Genomic DNA, 19385 nt, shown 5'->3' with positions numbered 1-19385 from the left:
TGTTTAATGCCATGCCAGCTTCTATGGATATATAAATTCAAGGCGAGGAACAGGTTTTTTATTTAAATAAAACTAAATAAGATGCCAAACGAATTAATTTAAATGAAAAAAGCCTACATTCCTCATTTGGCACGAATCCAGATGTTTCATGATTTGCGAATCAAGCTGAACTATTAGGCCTATTATGTAGGCTAAGCTTTGTACTCGGCATTATTGACATAAAATATCATCTTTCCCATATAACAGCGCAGTGAGGCGGTGGTCACGCTGAACGCCACAGATTATATTACAGACTATTCAGATTGAGCGTGTGTAACATTTTATATGTTTGGTTGACTGTATTTTATTCAGAGGCGGCGGCGCGACCACTGGATTTATTCCTTCCAAGAGAGTAAACTCTTACTCCGTAATTTATGCTCATACAGATAAAAGCAAGACATAATTCATAAATTTACAAAAGATATTCAGATTTAGTAAAATAACGGAAACAAAAGTAATGTCTCTGTTTCCTTTATAGATGTTTGGAGCGCGCCACAATGAGCTGAAACTCAGCACGTTTTCTTTCGTGTTTTAATCTGTAATATTTTAGTGAAATATATTTCAGCCTTTTTTAGAAGAATCTGTCTAATATTTATTTTCCCAACAAAACATCAAATAAATAGAAATAAAATGGTTTTAGTTTAATTCCATTCCAAAAGACTCAGCATTATAAGCCATGTCCCAAACACTTCAACATAAATCAAACATATACAATACAGTTGCCTAGTTTGAACCAGTGTACATATTTACATTTATGCTTTTATCCAAAGCGACTTACATTGCATTTCAAGATACACATTTACATTCCTATCAGTTCTTGCTTTCCCTGCGAATCGAACTCATGACCTTGGCGTTGCAAGCGCCAACACTCTACTGTAGTGTGTGTGTGTGTTTGTGTGTGTGTGTGTGTGTGTGTGTGTGTGTGTGTGTGTTTTCAACACTCTACTGTTTGAGCTCCAGGAAAGATTCCTTAACTTTTAAAATTATTTAACTTTATAATGGGCTAAGGTTTCATTTTGTTAGCATTAGTTAACATGAACCAACAATTAATGAACAATATTCTACAGCATTTATTAATCTTAGTTAATGTTAAGCTCAACATTTTATAAGACATTTTTAAGATCCAAAGTTGTATCTGTTAACATGCACTGTGAACTAACATGAACACTAATATTTTATTAACTAACATTAATAAAGGCTATTGCTCTCTGTTAGTTCATGTTAGTTAATGCATTAACAAATGAGACCTTATAGTAAAGTGTTACCAAAAATTAAATAAAATGAAAATAAATTACCTAAATAATGCAAACAACTCATTGGATAACATTGGGCTGCATATAAAGAAACAAAATGCATTTTTCTTTTGCTGGATGTCTATTGTCTATTTGCATATCAATAAAGATTTTTTTTAATACAATGCACATTGAATTAGTCATTTCTACAACTTTTATAGCACCTCAATTGTAAAATTGTGAGCCTGACATATTACATTTATTATCATTAGCACTCCATGTTCAAAGATTTACTAGCTGTGAGTTCATCTCTTATACGCTGCTGCCATCTAGTGGTTTTAGTTGTAACTCTAAAAGTATGGGGAACTGCTTAATTAATGTCTGTTCAGTAATTCATATTTTATCCTTCATTTGCTCTCCAGAAGCCATATTTGAGCACACACACACACACACACACACACACACACACACACACACACACACACACACACACACACACACACACACACACACACACACACACACACACACACACACACACACACACACACACACACACACACACACACACACGTAGATTCCTTTAAATGTTAAGGGAAAGATTAAAAAAGAGAAACTGGATCTGTGAATTCTCACAGAATCACAATTGAATTCATATCTTGCTACTCAGTCAGAATCTTATTAACCTGGAGTCCCAGTCTTTGTCACAATAACCATATATGTAATGTTTTAGGCCTATTGGCAGACATCCGTTTAAAATGTAGGCAATGGCATATAAAGAAGCTTTTCTCCATATCCACTTCAGTTTCTCAGCTTGCACTTTAATTATTGATTAGGCTACTTCTGTACTGGTTTGCGCTTGGCAAAGATGTTCAGATGTCTCTATGCCTAGTAGACCTACACCAAACGCTCATTAAAAGGGTCCTGTACAGGGCTGTACAGTGCGACATATATCTACACAAAGATTGGTCTGTGCGATGAATAAATGTGCCACTGTAGCACGCGTGCGATACAGTTTTGTAAACTCCGTTACTTGTGTTTGTTTTCAGACATGATAACAGTCGTTTTATACTTGTGCTTATGCGATATCACGATTTTTGATGGTGGATGATTTAGGGGCTGTTTTACACCTGGCCACTTCATGCGTTTTCTGTGAAAAGACCAGGTGTAAATGCCCTCCGAAACGAATTCAAGACGGATTTGAATCCGATCGCTCAAACCACTTCAGGAGGAGGTCTGGGCCGCATTTCAGACCAAACTGGACGAGTGTAAATGCATCTGGTTGTTGAAACCACATATGGAAATTTTACTCCTACCAAAAATGCTAAAACATAAGCGTGTGAGAGCGTGTGATAGACTATATGTCATGTTATAGCCAGATATGACGCCGCTACTGCAACACGCATCACCGCAGACGAGCAGCTGAGCATCTGTTCATCAAGACAACGTTCAAACTATCGCAGATCAAAGTGAAAGTAAGTCGCAGACGCTTAACACACAATCATCATCATTAAAAGTAAAGAAATGAAATGATCTTCCAGGGCTGTTGCTGCTCTCTCTTATTGTGGTCTTTGATTTAGAAATTTTAGCTGATGATCAATAAAATGCAGCTCATATCTGTTGCTTTCGGTGACGTGCCCTCCATTAAATCTGCATATAGCGCGGGAATTGAAGATCAGGGCCCGTATGTATAAAACTTCTAAGAAATGCTCTTAAGAATAGTCTTAAGCTTTGACTTAAGTGTCAGAAAATACTTAGTAAAGAGTAGGACTTTTCTAAGAGTAGGAGACTTTTATAAAGCAGCTAAAAGCAACTTTCAGTAAAGTATAAGACTGATTCTTAAGTGCTGACTGAAGTGGCACTTAAGTGTTGTGAACTAAGGACTACAGTGATGTCAACCCAAAATGGCCGCCCTCAACCACTGAATCAGCCAATAGTGAGCCTGCAAGGGTGAGGTCACTGCAGCATGACACCAATCATTTAATTTTAATATAATAAAATAATTTAATTTAGACACTTTAATATTTAAATTTATTTAAAAAAAATGCTTTGCATTGTGCAAAATTTTCGCAAATTAGTATTTATGCTGTGGAATCCTATTCTATTGATGTGTGTCTCCTCATTTACAATTATGCAAACATGAGTTCCATCAATGGATCCAACAACTCAGGAAAGCCCGAAATACTCATTAAAGTGGCTTTATTTTGCTGCGAGATTTGCAAAGTCAATGAACTGCCATACAGTAGTGGCCAAAAGTCAGGCAAAGGAAAATTGTCAGATTCACCCTTTATTCAAATATTAAAAATGTGTTAAAGATTTTGAACGTGTATTGTGTAGTTGTGCTTAGAGTCAATTGTTTGTGATAACACAATGAAACATGCCAAATTGTACAAACATAATTTTTAGCCAGGCTGTCAAACAAATGAACAAGAGAGGACAATGAAATATTAATAACTGACTATGTTACAGACAATGTATGATTTCTTTTTTCTCCTGTAAGCTTTTTAGTTTTTTTTTTTTTTTTTTAAACCTGTAGCTGTAGTTAGGCCTTTTTTCAACAATATTATTGATCTGCCTGCATTGACACCATTGTCTCTGAACTGAACTGAACTGAACTGAGCTGAACGAAGACATCACTGTTTTCTCCAGAGCGACTGTATAATGAACTAAATAGATAACTAATGACTAATGATCTTTTACAATGGAAATGAATCATCATCGAACTTACTTAAGCACTATGTTCTTCTAGAGCTGCTGTACAGCCCAAACTAACTTTGTTGCATTATTTTCCTGTTATCACTTTAAAGCTGCTTTGAAACAATCTGTATTGTAAAAAGTGACTTGACTTGAAATAATTTTGTCAGATAAATATCTTCACTAAGTTCATTTTTATATTTATATATTTTTAAAAAATTTAAATATGAGGGATGAACAAAACACCATTTTCCTCATATTTTGATGGTTTAAGCAAACTTGTAGGGTCATTAAAAAATTAAAAATAAAAACTCCGCACATCACTTCTAGCCACTACTGTATTTGATGTGGTCAGTGCCACAATAGTGCTATTGAAAGCCTGCTTACAGTGGACTGATTAGCTCAAGTCATCACCAGTGCACTGCTGCTTTTTTCCAGTCAGCAACAATGTAATTATTACTTTCCTTTAATTTCATTGCTATAAAATGTCTTAAAAGTCAGTTTGAAAAAGGATCCCTTGATGATCAAACTTTTATTGTTTGATCAACTCCGTCATCATTTACTGTAACTCCAATACATCATATTTTCATTGAAAAGTGCCTGGCCTCCTCCTCTCTGCGGCCATCTTGTTACTCCTAACTAGGTTAGGAGACCTCTTCAGCTCTCTTAAGTAATTTAGGAGCTGAGACCTAGTCTTGACACTTAGGAACCTTTGTGAATCACACTTATTCTTAAGTCTAGGAATAAAAGTAAAGTGACGTCATTCTTAGAATTTTGAGAGACTTAAGACTAAAATTTTACTCTGAGTAGCTTTATACATACGGCCCCAGATTTAAATCCGTTTAGCAAAAACACATTTATGTGACCAGGTGTAGATGGAGTCGTTTTGATAAATAGAGCAAACGCTTTACAAATATGAATTCTCTTACATCATATGAACAGACGTAAAAATAATTTGCTGAATTTGATCATGTTGTTTTAATAGCTTTGCTTGTAATTAATGAAATAGTAGTTATTTCCCTGCATTTGATCCCATTTTGATTATACTTTATAAATTCACAGTAGCCGCGTTTCCATTACCCTTCAAATTGCGAATTGAAATTGCGAATTGAAAATATGCCCAATGGAAACACGTCAATTTCGCAAAAACTCTCATTTATCGAAAAAAAGTTTTTATGCTCACATGAGGAGGTTTTTCAGGCCATTCAAAAAAGAAGTATTTCGCAAAACTGCAATGGAAACAGTTTTTGCGCATTTACAGTCACCTGACGTAGACGACGCAGTGTGTTTGGACAGAATACGAGACAGAGTTCTTTATTAAATTCATATAAGGCAAAAGAATTCCAGGAATAATGGATTCTAAACCTCAAATAAATGCCACAATCAAGACCTTGAAGCAGAACTGAGGGAGAAACACCCAGAAACTCCTCATATGTGCCGCTCACAATTATAATAAGGGTCGTTCCTTACCATTAATGCTGGGAAACACACACACATCTCCTTCCATTAATAATAATGGCCAGTGGCAGTGGCTGGGATATACATAATCCTACCAACGTCCGTTAACATGATTTTTGGAATGATTTTACTGATCGCGAGAGGAAAAAATGAAGTTTTAGTCGCATAACATCGGTTAATGGAAACGCCGTCATTTCGCAACAGCTTTTTGTCGACATTTAGAAGAAGAAAAATCACAAAAGTTTTGTGCAAATCTGTAATGGAAACGCCCCTAGTGACAGTTTCATGTGAGAGTAACGTATGATCTTACCCCAGTCTCTCCAGTTTACAGTGAGGATTCGCCAGTCCAGCAGAGAACAGCTTCACTCCTGAGTCTCCTAGATTATTATCAGACAGATGCAGTTCTCTCAGGTGTGAGGGGTTTGATCTCAGAGCTGAAGCCAGAGCAGCACAACCTTCATCTGTCACACCACACTCACTCAACCTGTAGAGAACAATGACACACTCTTCACTCTCTCAGATCAAAACAGAAATCTTAGCTTTTCTTGATTGTGTTTATAATTTGTGCAATATCTCTTTTTTTAAACAATGAATTCAATATATCAGTAAATTTAACTGTTATTGTAAGAGATTATGTCTCTATGTGAAGGAGAAAGATTATATGAAACTGATCAAATGAAATACATTGAATACATTACATACATTAAATATAAATGTTTATTATTACAAATGCATATATTTGAATATAAATTTCTCACACATATATCATAAAAAATGGTTAAGTAGATCACAAATCAGGTCAGATAGGTAAGAGCTGAAGTGTGACTCATATCTTTTGTTAAACCATTAATTTATAATGTTTAATTAAGAACTGTTATAATGTTTTAACAGTGATGCTTGTTCTCAGTGTTACTTACCAAGCGCATCTAGTTGCTGTAACCACAGGCATCAGCTTCTGGAGAACTTCCTCTCCAGTGTTCTGTGTGGCTCTAGTTGAAAATAAAAATTATTTAAAGTTAAAGTTAATTATTAATGCTAATAATAATAATAATAATAATAAAAATAATAATTCATATCATAAGTAAATAATACATTATACCTTCCTAAATACCCTCAAATAATTGTTTTAATGAAACACAGCTTTATAAAGGACATGTGAAAAAGTGGTTTTATATCTATAACTGTAGAAGCCTCATATTCAGCCGTCACTGATTAGTCTCTTCTTCTTCTCGTTAGTGTTGCTGTGGCAGGGCTATTAGTCTGCATTTACACTACAACACTATTAAGACACATCAGGTTTGTTTGTCCTGTCCGTTGCTATGGTTATCACCATGGAGACATTTAACTCCTGAGTTGGGGGGGGGGCAAGAAAAAAGTCTTTTTGTACCTGCATCAGCAAATTATTCGTAGAAATTAAGCACACAAGTTTGTTTGCTTGTTACTTGTTTATTTACATACTTGTTCATTTAATAATTTACTTAGTTTTATTGTCACAGGAAATGATGCGCACAAAATGTGAATCATTGTCCATCATTTCGCCAGCAACTGGTGATAAAGAAAAACTATGATGAGACATTAATCTAATTTATTTTCTTAATACTTCTCTTGTATAATAATAATATTAAAACTTCATTTAGAAAAAATACTTCCTATTAAATATCTTTATATTAACTGGCTTTTTTATGAATGCAATACAGTGAATGGCAGCCGTCTGTGTCTCCCAGTGTCTTACATTATTGTCAGTTTAGTGTTCAGTGATTCATTTACACAGAAACAAAAGATAACATGTATGCCTTCATCTCCGAAAACATTATCTGTGCCTTACATTTCATAATGAACTCAGATAAACTCAGTGCCGACTCGTTTTCCATCAGTTCTTTTACATTAATTAGAACGTGTGCAAAGGATTGTGGGAGATTGAAGAACACGAAGGATATACTTGATGCATGCTTCAAAATGAGCTGAATTAAAGACACAAAATGAAGTCTGTCTTCAAAACATCCTTCAAACTGAGACGGCCTTCAGAGGCGCTTGATGACGTGGCAGTCGAGATATGCAGTCTTACTAGGACACAGCCACGGTTTGAGGAACACACGCAAATGATCTGCAATATCCCAGAAATCAGTCTGTGCCCCGTGATTTAAACACCTCTGATCTCTGAGTTTCTCTTTGTTCATAATGTTTTAGACTGTAATGATTGCACTCAGTGTTACTTACCGATCATCTCTGTCTCCAATTAAGCTCTTCAGGTTAAACTTCTGCAGTGTCTTCTCTGAGGACAACAACACAAACACTAAAGCTGACCACTGAGACGAAGAGAGTTTCACAGCACGTAATCCTCCAGAGCTCGTATGAGGTTTAGCTTCGTTCACTAGAGAAAGATCACCCAGTTCATTCAGACAGTGAAACAGATTGATGTATTTATCTGGAGAGGGATTCTCACTGATCTTTTCTTTAATATAGTGCACTGTTCTCTCATTGTTGTGAGAGCTGTTTGCTGTCTGTGTCTTCAGTTCTTGTAAGAGACTCTGGTTAGACTCCACTGACAGACCCAGAAGGAAACGAAGGAAAAGGTCCAGATGCCCATTTTTACTGTGTAAAGCCTCATCCACAGCTCTCCGATGGAGATCCGATAGGGAAACTCTGCCTCCATTAGTTGGTTTGGTAATCTGGTCAAACACATTGATGTTATTGTTGATAAAGGAGAGATGCACATATAGAGCTGCTAGATGTTCCTGAATGCTCAGATGAACAAAGCTGAAGACTTTCCCCTGACACAAGCCCAACTCCTCTCTGAAGATCTGAGTGCACAATCCTGAGTAAACTGATGCTTCTGCCTCATCAATGCCACACTCGCTCAGGTCTTCCTCATAGAAGATCAGGTTGCCTTTCACAAGCTGCAGATAAGCCAGTTTCCCCAGTTTGACAATCATGTCTTCATCTTTCACTTTCTTCTCATAGTCCTTCTCATGTTTGATGTTGGTCTGAATGAGCAGGAAGTGTGTGTACATCTGAGTGAGAGTCTTGGGAATCTCTCCTCTCTCTGCTTCACTCAACATCTCCTCTAGAACAGCGGCTGAGATCCAGCAGAACACTGGGATGTGGCACATAATAAAGAGGCTCCTTGAGGACTTCAGGTGTGAGATGATCCTGTGGGCCAGACTCTCATCACGGATTCTCTTCCTGAAGTATTCCTGCTTCTGTGTGTCACTGAAGCCTCGTACCTCTGTCACTCGATGGACACACTCAGAGGGGACGAGATCCGCTGCTGCTGGTCTGGAGGTGATCCAGATGAGAGACGAGGGAAGTAGATTCCCCTCAATGAGGTTCTTCAGCAGCTCGTCCACTGAGGCTGATTCAGATATATTACACAGTTTCACTTTGCTCTTAAAGTTCAGAGACAGACGACACTCATCCAGACCATCAAAGATGAACAACACTTTATACTCATCACTGGATATTTCCATTTCTTTAGTTTCGGGGAAAAAGAGATGAAGAAGATCTGAAAGACTGAGTGTTTTGTCCTTCATCAAGTTGAGCTCTCTGAAAGCGAGTGGAAATATGAGCTGGATGTCCTGATTCTCTTTCCCTTCAGCCCAGTCCAGGATGAGCTTCTGCACAGAGACTGTTTTCCCAATGCCAGCGACTCCCTTTGTCAGCACAGTTCTGATGGGTTTGTCTTGTCCAGGTAAAGGTCTAAAGATGTCACTGCATTTGATCGGTGTGTCCTCTGTTTCTGCTCTCCTGGACTGTGTCTCGATCTGTCTCACCTCATGCTCATTATTGATCTCTCCACTTCCACTCTCTGTGATGTAGAGCTCTGTGTAGATCTCATTCAGGAGTGTTGGGTTTCCCTGCTTTGATATTCCCTCATACAAACACTCAAACTTCTGTCTCAGATTTGATCTCAAAGTGTTGAGGACTTCAGCAGGATTAGAGTCATGGCTGTAAGATTAAAATACCACATTATTACAGAGAAGTAAATAGCCATAAATTACAACACTATTTATGGGACACAGAACATCATTAGGTTTCTGAAATGTGTAAATCATTAATCATGTGAGTGAGTGATGTGTGATGTGAATTGCAGCACCTAAAATTAAACAACAACAACAACAAAGTCCTGAATTTTACCTGAAACCAGGAAACATGCTTTCATCAAAGTCTTGTGGTTGAATCACAGGCTTGTACACAGTTTTGTTTTTAACTGGTCTGGATGGAAGACTTGACCTTAAATCAGAATGAAGAGGGTAAAGAATCAGACACACTGATATTGGTGTAATTGTGTCATTAACTGAGTAACAGACCAACAGCTTTTACAATGTGTGAATGTATTAACAATACAACACATAGAGCTTTACACAAGAGCACAATGATGATCATTAATAGACCGAAACCAGCAAGATTGTAACTCATTAAACTGCTGTATATTAATAACAATTTCATACAAATAAAATACAATAAGCACATCTTTTATAGAAATGATATACCTGAGATCAGGCCGTTTGTCTCCACTCTTAAACTCTAGTGGCGGATTCATAGACCAGTTACTCTTCATAGACACACAGCTGGACTCTGGGTTTGAGCTCTTCTGCTGGACTGAACTGGGTTTAAAACTAAGAAAAATATAAAGAATACAGACTTATAAAAGACCACATAAATGTTGTGTACTTTTGCTTAAATGTCTGTAACTGTTTTGCACTGTGTTTCAAACTTTGATTACAATTATTTTGAGAAATTAACTCACTGGTTTAAAAATGTTAAGCATGATTCAACAATTGTACCAGAGCGACTGAGGAAACCGGTAATATTAGGAATTAGGAATTCAAAGCAAACAAATTGAAATCAACTATAGAATTATAGAATGATTCAACTCAGATGAACATCAACCATGATCACATGACTCTTCTCAAAGGCACAATGGAGGACGAAGGCTCAACCGACTAAAGAGACCAATGTTTAGCTGAGCTTTAAAGATAAACCACCTTACTGTACTCTAGTAACGCTACTCTTGCTGTGAAACATCACTGTTCTGACCAGACACCGTGAAGCTTTCAACAAATCTGAACCCGTATTTATCAAGCCTCTGAGAATTACTCACAAGAACACTGCTAAGAATGGACTTAAGAGTAAAACAACTCTTGGCTCAAAGCTGCGCTTAGAAGTTAGTTATCAAGCATCTCAGTCGTAATTTAAGTGAAGTGTAGGACTAAATCTTAAGTGTCAGTCTTAGAGATGATTCACAACACTTTGCTGTGCCACAAACGGGATTTTGGATGATGACATAGGCATGGACCAATCACTGAATAGATTTCCTTATTTAAGAATATGCTCAGATAAATTCCCATTGAATGGTGAAATTCCTAAGAGGAGTTTACATTCAACACTGATAATCATTCAATACATAATTTTCAAAAGAATACATTGTGATACTCATTGCAGGGCTGTACAGTTACGAAAAGATTGTCTGTGCGATGAATAAATGTACCACTGTAGCTCGCGTGCGATACAGTTTTGTAAACTCCGTTACTTGTGTTTGTTTTCAGACATGATAACAGTCGTTTTATACTTATCACCATACTTTATTATATCACCATTTTTGATCGTGGATGATTTAATGTCTCCACGATCTGCTTTTGAAGAAATATGGTAGTATCACATTCTATCAGCTGCAGTTCTGGCGCTCAGTCCCAATACTGTAAAACTCACATCACATGTTAACGCAGCGCTAGAGTTACAATCACAGGACTCTGCACTTATTCGCAATCACAAAAGTTCATTATTTGCTCGTGCTTTAAAGCTTTGCCGGGTAAACATTTCATTAGCGTTCTGTTCTGACATGATGCACTTTCTCTGAGCGCGAACGCCCGAATGGAAGGCGATCGGGGACAAAAGTCTTTAAACGAAACGCGTGAATTTTGTTCTGTCTCTGTGTTGTTTACAGTAAACATTGTCTTGGAAGCTGCAGGCTGATGAGTGCTATAATGAAATTTGTACAAAATATGTTTTGATATGTATTACAGGCTCGACATTTACGCTTGTCCAGTAACATCAACATCATACGACCAAGAGCACTGAATACATCACGATTGAAAATGTGACACTGATTTCATATTGCAGTTCAATAAAAAAGTCATTAATATTAAGTCACCCTTAGCATCTTATTATTCTATTTTAATTTATTGATGAAATTTAAGAATTTTAAATGAAAGATGACGCATTAGGGAAGCGATTAGGGAAATAAGCGATTAGGGAAATAAACGATTAGGGAATCGATTAGGGATGAGGGAAAAATGCCCTTTATAAAGGTTAACATATCATAAATATGCCGATTTATATATGTCAAAGCTGACTGAACAGTGATGAGAATATTTGTTCAGGATAAATTATATTTACAACACACACAAAAAAACAAACAATTTTTTTCCTGGACAAATAAATGTTTTTACTCGGACAAGTGAATGACCGAACTAAGGACAATCAAATGAAAAGGCTTAATGTTGAGACCTGATTTATTTTTTTATTATTATTCATTTATTTACCCATAAACTTGTCTTTAGGAAGCCATACGTTACAGTGGCAAGAATAACTTTGTGAAACCTTTGTGGGTGGTGGACAGGGTTTACATTAAGACAGGAGTGTGCCTTAATCTAGTTAATCGTGCATTTCTTTTCTTTTATTCCACAGCTGATGTATGCAGTTTTTTTATTGCTTGCATTACAATAATTTTCTCTTGTTTTGCTTTTTAAGGTTTTTTGGCAGTTTGCTAAAATAAAAGAGCCTTTCTAAGAGCCATCGTTTAAGCTGTTGACTTTTCTACCTTGAGAAAGAACGTTAAACGAACAACCAATGATGAACCACGAATCAAACCAACCACTGGAGTCACATGGACTATTTTAACGATGTTTTTACTACCTTTCTGGGCCTTGAAAGTTGCAAATGACGTTGCAGTCAGTGGAGGGACAGAAAGCTCTCAGGTTTCATCAAAAATATCTTCATTTGTGTTCTGAAGATGAACAAAAGTCTTACGGGTTTGGAACGACATGAGGGAGAGTAATTAATGACAGAATTTTCATTTTTGGGTGAACTAACCCTTTAAGACTAAAATGTCACTTTGAGAAGCTTGATAAATACGGGCCCTGAACCAGCAGTTTAAAAAATCCACTCAGTTTTACACCTACTCCATTATATAAAGGTGGAAAAGATCTCAGCTTACATTTACTTGATGTCATTGCTAGTATTAGACTGACTGACTGAGAAAAATGATGATTCTAATTCAAAAGTGTCGCACTATAAGCACATCTTTTATAGAAGTGATATACCTGAGATCAGGCCGTTTGTCTCCACTCTTAAACTCTATTGGCTTATCCATAGACCAGTTACTCTTCATAGACACACAGCTGGACTCTGGGTTTGAGCTCTTCTGCTGGACTGAACTGGAACAGAGAACAGATTCAGTTTAATCCTTTAGATTACTGTGAATACATTTATCCTGCATCAAAAAGTACTTTGAGGAAACAATTATCTTTTTACTGAATATTTCATTTTAGTTTTAAAAATGACGTTGCAATGACGTTGCAGTCAGTGGAGGGACAGAAAGCTCTCAGGTTTCATCAAAAATATCTTCATTTGTGTTCTGAAGATGAACAAAAGTCTTACGGGTTTGGAACGACATGAGGGAGAGTAATTAATGACAGAATTTTCATTTTTGGGTGAACTAACCCTTTAAAGGTCCCGTTCTGCGTGATCCCATGTTTCAAACTTTAGTTAGTGTGTAATGTTGCTGTTAGAGCATAAATAATATCTGTAAAATTATAAAGCTCAAAGTTCAATGCCAAGCGAGATATTTTATTTAACAGAAGTTGACTACAAAAAACGGCTCGATTGGACTACACCCCTCTACTTCCTTCTTTAGTGATGTTGAAAACTCAGAATCGAAGACCAGGAGACTTGGTTGTTTCTTCAGCAGGATTCTTTATTGAGAACGCGAGCTGTCGGTAGCTGCAGTCACCAAAGTCTGTCTGAGTTCTATACAGTATAGTTTTTATACATTTACAAGGAGGTGGGACTTTTGGAGGTGGAGACAAGTCAAACAAAGCAGAGGGATGATTCTTGATTCAATCAAGAATAAGCATAACACTATCATTCAAATGATCCAATCAGCCTGATAGCATCACCCATACCTTCACATGATAATAGACAAAACTTGGAGTCATGTCACTGTTCAGGAGGTGTACACAGATACAAAGGTTAATGTCCGATGACTGGGTTGCTTGACTTAATCTTCTTTGAACTGTCAACTCACATGAACATAAATTAAACTGTCATCATCTATGCCTCACATAAATTAAACATATTCCCACATTTCCCCCTTTGAGAGTTCTAATAACTCTCACAAAATACAAATTTAGATACTTAAAAGTTAAATCTTGTAACTTGAAAAAGTTACAGGCACATAGCATATGTTCTTACGGGTAATATTCTTTTATGGTTGGACCAGTCATTTTCTCTTGCGAGGCGTGAGTCATCTGTTGAATGAAACACTTGATACTGTGGACGCATACGTAGAATGCCAGTAGAAGAAATAACAGCAGAATTGCTATTTCTCTAATCCACAGCCAGGGTTTACCAATCAAGTTTCCGAACCATGAAGAATTGTCTTCAGTCATCTGGTGTAATTTTGTTGAAAGATCAAAATTACTTGTTGGTTAACTTGACATTAACCCGGTGCAGCACTCAGATAATGGTGCAGGCTTGTAGTCTTGATCATATCGATGGATGACTGAAGGTTCTTTATCTCTGCGTTGTGTATTTTTTTCTTCTTTTTCTTTTGTGATTGGCTCGTTCAGCAGTGGGTGTAGTTGTTATCTTGAGGTTGTGGCTTCATATGCAGGTGAGACGTCGTTGCATATGGATTTTTGGAACAGCCATCAAGTGTTTATCTGCACAGAGGAAGAAAGAAAACAAAAGAGAGCAGTATTTCTTCAAAACACTACGGTTGTAGCAGTTTAAACACAATGGTTCTATCGTTTTCAGAGTCTACTGTTGTCGTTTCATTCTTTCCCTATTTCTTAATTTATTTGACACCTATGGACCAGTGAGGTAAGGATGGACTAAATGGGGAAAGGCCTATGAGGTTGTCTTCACCCTGGATTGGCCCCCGACGCCTGTTGCGTCAGTTCTTTCCAGGGCCCTCACTGAACCGTGTCCTATTCTGTCCCTGTTGTGCACACACTGTACAGTGTGTGAGAAAATTGGCACATCTCCATTCTCCAGTGAAACATCAGTCCTAATAAACATCATTAACAGAGGATGGTTGTCTAACTGCAATATTCTGTGGTATAACATTTTAAGGCTGTGAGTTTTCTGAATGTCCCCCAAACAAAGACTGTGACAGTCACTTTCCTTTTGTTCTATTAAACAAAAATAAGTCTTTCATCTTTGTTGTAAGTTACTGGGGAGATTAAGCAATCACAGCCCAAATTGTTAACACCTCAAAAAGCTTACCCACGAGTCCAGTGACGAGGGGAGTGGTTGCTTCAAAGTAGCAAACAAATGTAGTAAAAGCTGCATAACATTGTTAACTTGTCTTAAGTTATTTTTATTTTTTCGACATTCTTTTCCAAAATGTCCGTGCTTGCCACAGTAAGAACAACTGGCTTCTCTAGGACTTTTGCGTTTCTTTGGCTTCTCTGAGTTAACCTTAAAGGATGCTGCTGCAATTTTTACTCTTGCCTTGACATCAAAGTCTCTTTCCCAAATAGCTAAACTGTCCAAGTTGTCTTGCAGGGTTCTATTTGACCATGTAAGATCTAAGAAAGGCAATGCATTTCTATGTTCTGACAGAAGACCCTGAAACCATGCGCGAACTAGAGGACCATTATCACCTAGCACCTTCTCTGAAGTGTCAGCAATCCCGCTGTAAGCGGCAGCGGTCTGGCAAAATCTTTCTGTGTACTCACAAACAGTTTCATCCTTCTTCTGTACACAACTAGTGAGCTTTGACCAGTCCACTTTCGGTCCAACAATGTTTTTTAACACTTTAACAACTTCCTCTCTCAATTCATCTTTACTGGCCTGTTGCAGTTCAGAATTATTTACAGCACTTTCAAAATCATTGAATTCTGACTCAGTCAAGATCTGTGATATTAGCTGGGTGACTTCAGCTAGCGTCATATCATAGAGCCGCATTTTGCTGATAAATGCTCTTCTAAACTCAGAAAAATTTCTTTGCACTGATGGCAAACTTTCAGCAATTCTCTCAATCTCTTTAGGACCTAAAGATGTTTTGACTGCTTGTGGCTGCAATATGGGGGTTGCAAATGGAACTGTATCAACACCTTTTCCCTGAGGCTTTTGTCTAGCTACGCACACTTCAACTGCATTTACATCTGTATTGACATTGTCCTCTATACTATCAAAAGACTGTAAATCAGGATAGCTTTCATCTGACTGTTGGTCTTCTGTGTCACATTTGGTTGAGGCCTTGAGGCCCACCGTTTTCGTGAAACAGGACACTTGAGTAAGCAATTGTTTGTTCTGTTCTTTCAACTTATCTATAAAACGAGCTTGTTCTTGTACAATGGATAAGCTAAATTCTCTGTGACAGAAGATAATGCCTTTAACATTTTTCTTCCTGATACATGCACCCAACACTTTCTTGCAATCTTCAATTGACCACACTTCGTCTGCCTTAATGCCAAATTTCTTTGTTAAATTCAATCTGACTTGCTCAGTCACTATTGTGTCCATGTGTTCTGATAACAAAGACTTAAACTCATTGTCTGTCCATAAAGGGGTAATCTCTCTAGTACTTTTCCTAAACATTTTGTGAATTTCTGTTACCACAAACAAACACTAAAAAACTTCTCTCTACTGTCTTGCAAACAGAGGGTACAATCTTATTAGCACATGAGGCTAAATCTTCTCTAGCTTACAAAGGTACAAACAATATTAACATGTAACTGTTAATCTTCCCTGTCAACAACAGAGGATCAATTTCATCTCTAAAAGAAAACTTTTTAGAGGCTTATCTTTAGTTAACCAAACTCTACAGCTGTTTGTTAACTACTTCTCTGAACGGCGCAGAGGAAAACATTTGTTCTGGTCTGCATTGGTTCTTTTAATGGAGTGAAACTCACCGAATCGTTGGTTGTACAGAAAACATTCGTCTGGAACTCAGTCAGCTTTGTTGAGATCTTTGAGCTTGAAGTTTCAAGATTCAGTCTGGGACTCAGTCAGCTTTGTTGAGATCTTTGAGCTTGAAGTTTCAAGATTCAGTCTGGGACTCAGTCAGCTTTGTTGAGATCTTTGAGCTTGAAGTTTCAAGATTCAGTCTGGGACTCAGTCAGCTTTGTTGAGATCTTTGAGCTTGAAGTTTTCAATCTGGAGGAAGCTGGAAAGCTTGAAGTTTGAAGATTCAGTTCTTTGAGTTTCCTTTTTTTCCATCCGGGTCGCGGCAGCAAATTGTTGAAAAACTCAGAATCGAAGACCAGGAGACTTGGTTGTTTCTTCAGCAGGATTCTTTATTGAGAACGCGAGCTGTCGGTAGCTGCAGTCACCAAAGTCTGTCTGAGTTCTATACAGTATAGTTTTTATACATTTACAAGGAGGTGGGACTTTTGGAGGTGGAGACAAGTCAAACAAAGCAGAGGGATGATTCTTGATTCAATCAAGAATAAGCATAACACTATCATTCAAATGATCCAATCAGCCTGATAGCATCACCCATACCTTCACATGATAATAGACAAAACTTGGAGTCATGTCACTGTTCAGGAGGTGTACACAGATACAAAGGTTAATGTCCGATGACTGGGTTGCTTGACTTAATCTTCTTTGAACTGTCAACTCACATGAACATAAATTAAACTGTCATCATCTATGCCTCACATAAATTAAACATATTCCCACAGTGACATCACCAGAACCGTGTTTAGACTAAGCTCCGCCCACCGGAATGCTCCCTCAACTCTACTGGCTACTTGCACACTTCTTATAACTTAGCCTACTGTGTTTACTCAGCTCTTACGGTGATTTTCTGAAGTAAAACTGACGCTTCATCTTTTGTGTGATGTACAATAAACTTTATTAAACTCATCAGTACATGTTTGATCATCATTCAGACAGCAGACTTGTAGGCTATTAATAAATAATGGATACATAGCCTACAAGCAGATGACAAATACGTTATAATAACCGTAATTAAACTACTAAACCATACCTGTTTCATCTCTATACAGCACTCTGACTCTGTAGGCATTATTGTCCGACTCGAAATGAACGCCGTTACTGAGAGTTTCTGATATTATCATCATTCCGTGAGATGAATTTTTCCTGACAGACTGAGCGCGAGCTCGTGAAGCTCCGCCCCCTGTGTCGTCCAGCAGCTCATTTGCATTTAAAGGGCACACACTGAAACAGCTCGTTTTTCTGAGCCCCAAAAAATGACAATTTAAACATGCTGTAAAAAATGATCTGTTGGGTATTTTGAGCTCAAACTTCACATACACACTCTGGAGACATCAGAGACTTATTTTACATCTTGTGAAAAGGGGCATAAAACGGGACCTTTAAGACTATAAGCACATCTTTTATAGAAGTGATATACCTGAGATCAGGCCGTTTGTCTCCACTCTTAAACTCTATTGGCTTATCCATAGACCAGTTACTCTTCATAGACACACAGCTGGACTCTGGGTTTGAGCTCTTCTGCTGGACTGAACTGGAACAGAGAACAGATTCAGTTTAATCCTTTAGATTACTGTGAATACATTTATCCTGCATCAAAAAATACTTTGAGGAAACAATTATCTTTTTACTGAATATTTCATTTTAGTTTTTAAAAAAAAAAGGCAAAAAAATCTTCTTTTTTCTGTAACTGTCTTTGATCTGTTTGTGTGTGTGTGTGGGGAGGGGTGGAGGTGTGGGGGTAATGGTAATGTAATGTTTGTTGAAAGTACCTGCATCCTGGAGAACAATCTCCATCTCTGGATCCTTGTGAATCAGCCATGATGAAGCTGCAGGAGAATCTGATGAGTTTGATCTCCTCCACTCACTCTAAATAAAGAAACATTCACACACTAAATTAAATGATTAAATTAAACAACCTTCATAATTTAGCTGAACATATCTGGAGTGTGGGAGAAAAGGATCATGTGACTGCGTTAATTCAAGCTCACAGGGCCTTTTCACACACACAAGTCGACCGTTGATGTTCGGGTGAAAAAGAAAACAAACCCCGACACACATCGACACACACTGATCCGATTAAAAAAAAAAAAAAACGCGTTTGTTGACGTTTGTGTGAATTGGCCTATGTATGTTTACACATAAGCTAAACTTCTGGAGAATCACAAACGTCACGAAAAACAAAGGAAACATTGAAGTGAAAAATTAAAAACCTTTATTTAAGATTTCATATCAAACAATCACGTAAAATGTCCTCAAAAGATTCATATTAATATGAGAAAGTCTCACTCACCTTGATCAACTTTTACAAGATACAGGATCTCAAATCCTCCAGCTTTAACATCATAAAACTACACGTAAATCCCTTTATAATGGTTGATAAACACTTTGATGTTCTGTTTTTTCCGTGTCGTATTTCGCATTTGTCCTGCTTAAAATGGCGACAGGAAAACTTACTTTCACTTTCTATGTGTGACGAGAGAGAGAGAGAGAGAGAGAGAGTATGGCAGGCGATCGGGGTCAAAAGTCTTTAAACGAAACGCGTGATTTTGACCGTGTCAACCATAGACTGTAAAAAATATCCTCATGCTTAGAAAATTTTATGTTCACAAATCAAAATATCTAAAGATGAAACCAATGTTCTGTGCATTTCATGGTGAATTTGTTTCTTATACAAAAGCCCTCAAAGTGATAAAAAAGAAAAACGCAATTAGTCTTTTTTCCACCATAGAAGAATGATTTAAAAGAAAAACCTTAGCCCCTTAATTTTAT

At 37.3% G+C, this 19385-nt stretch overlaps 1 protein-coding gene across 4 annotated transcripts in view; it reads right to left on the bottom strand.

Annotated features, from left to right (window-relative positions):
- The window catches only part of LOC307145274 (NACHT, LRR and PYD domains-containing protein 3-like), a 165037-nt gene that overhangs the window by 26806 nt on the left and 118846 nt on the right, over positions 1 to 19385 (bottom strand). For 2 of the 4 annotated variants that reach the window (XR_013818930.1, XM_079848258.1), the window contains exons 1-9: positions 18907 to 19087; positions 18386 to 18482; positions 18034 to 18147; positions 12746 to 12859; positions 9914 to 10039; positions 9558 to 9653; positions 7641 to 9368; positions 6341 to 6412; positions 5734 to 5907 (exon numbers count right to left, since the gene is read on the bottom strand). Coding sequence is in view for 3 of the 4 variants with exons in the window: in XM_079848258.1 (XP_079704384.1) it covers positions 5734 to 5907; positions 6341 to 6412; positions 7641 to 9368; positions 9558 to 9653; positions 9914 to 10039; positions 12746 to 12859; positions 18034 to 18147; positions 18386 to 18435 (2474 nt within the window). In the remaining variant the exon portion in view is untranslated. Of the gene's footprint in view, positions 1 to 5733; positions 5908 to 6340; positions 6413 to 7640; positions 9369 to 9557; positions 9654 to 9913; positions 10040 to 12745; positions 12860 to 18033; positions 18148 to 18385; positions 18483 to 18906; positions 19088 to 19385 lie in introns of those variants that run through there. The other 2 variants (XM_079848255.1, XM_079848257.1) reach the window with 1 other exon arrangement.

Source organism: Squalius cephalus (genome assembly GCF_949319135.1).
Source record: "Squalius cephalus genome assembly, chromosome: 18".
NCBI lineage: Eukaryota > Metazoa > Chordata > Actinopteri > Cypriniformes > Leuciscidae > Squalius > Squalius cephalus.
This window is presented reverse-complemented; position numbering and strand designations above follow the sequence as displayed.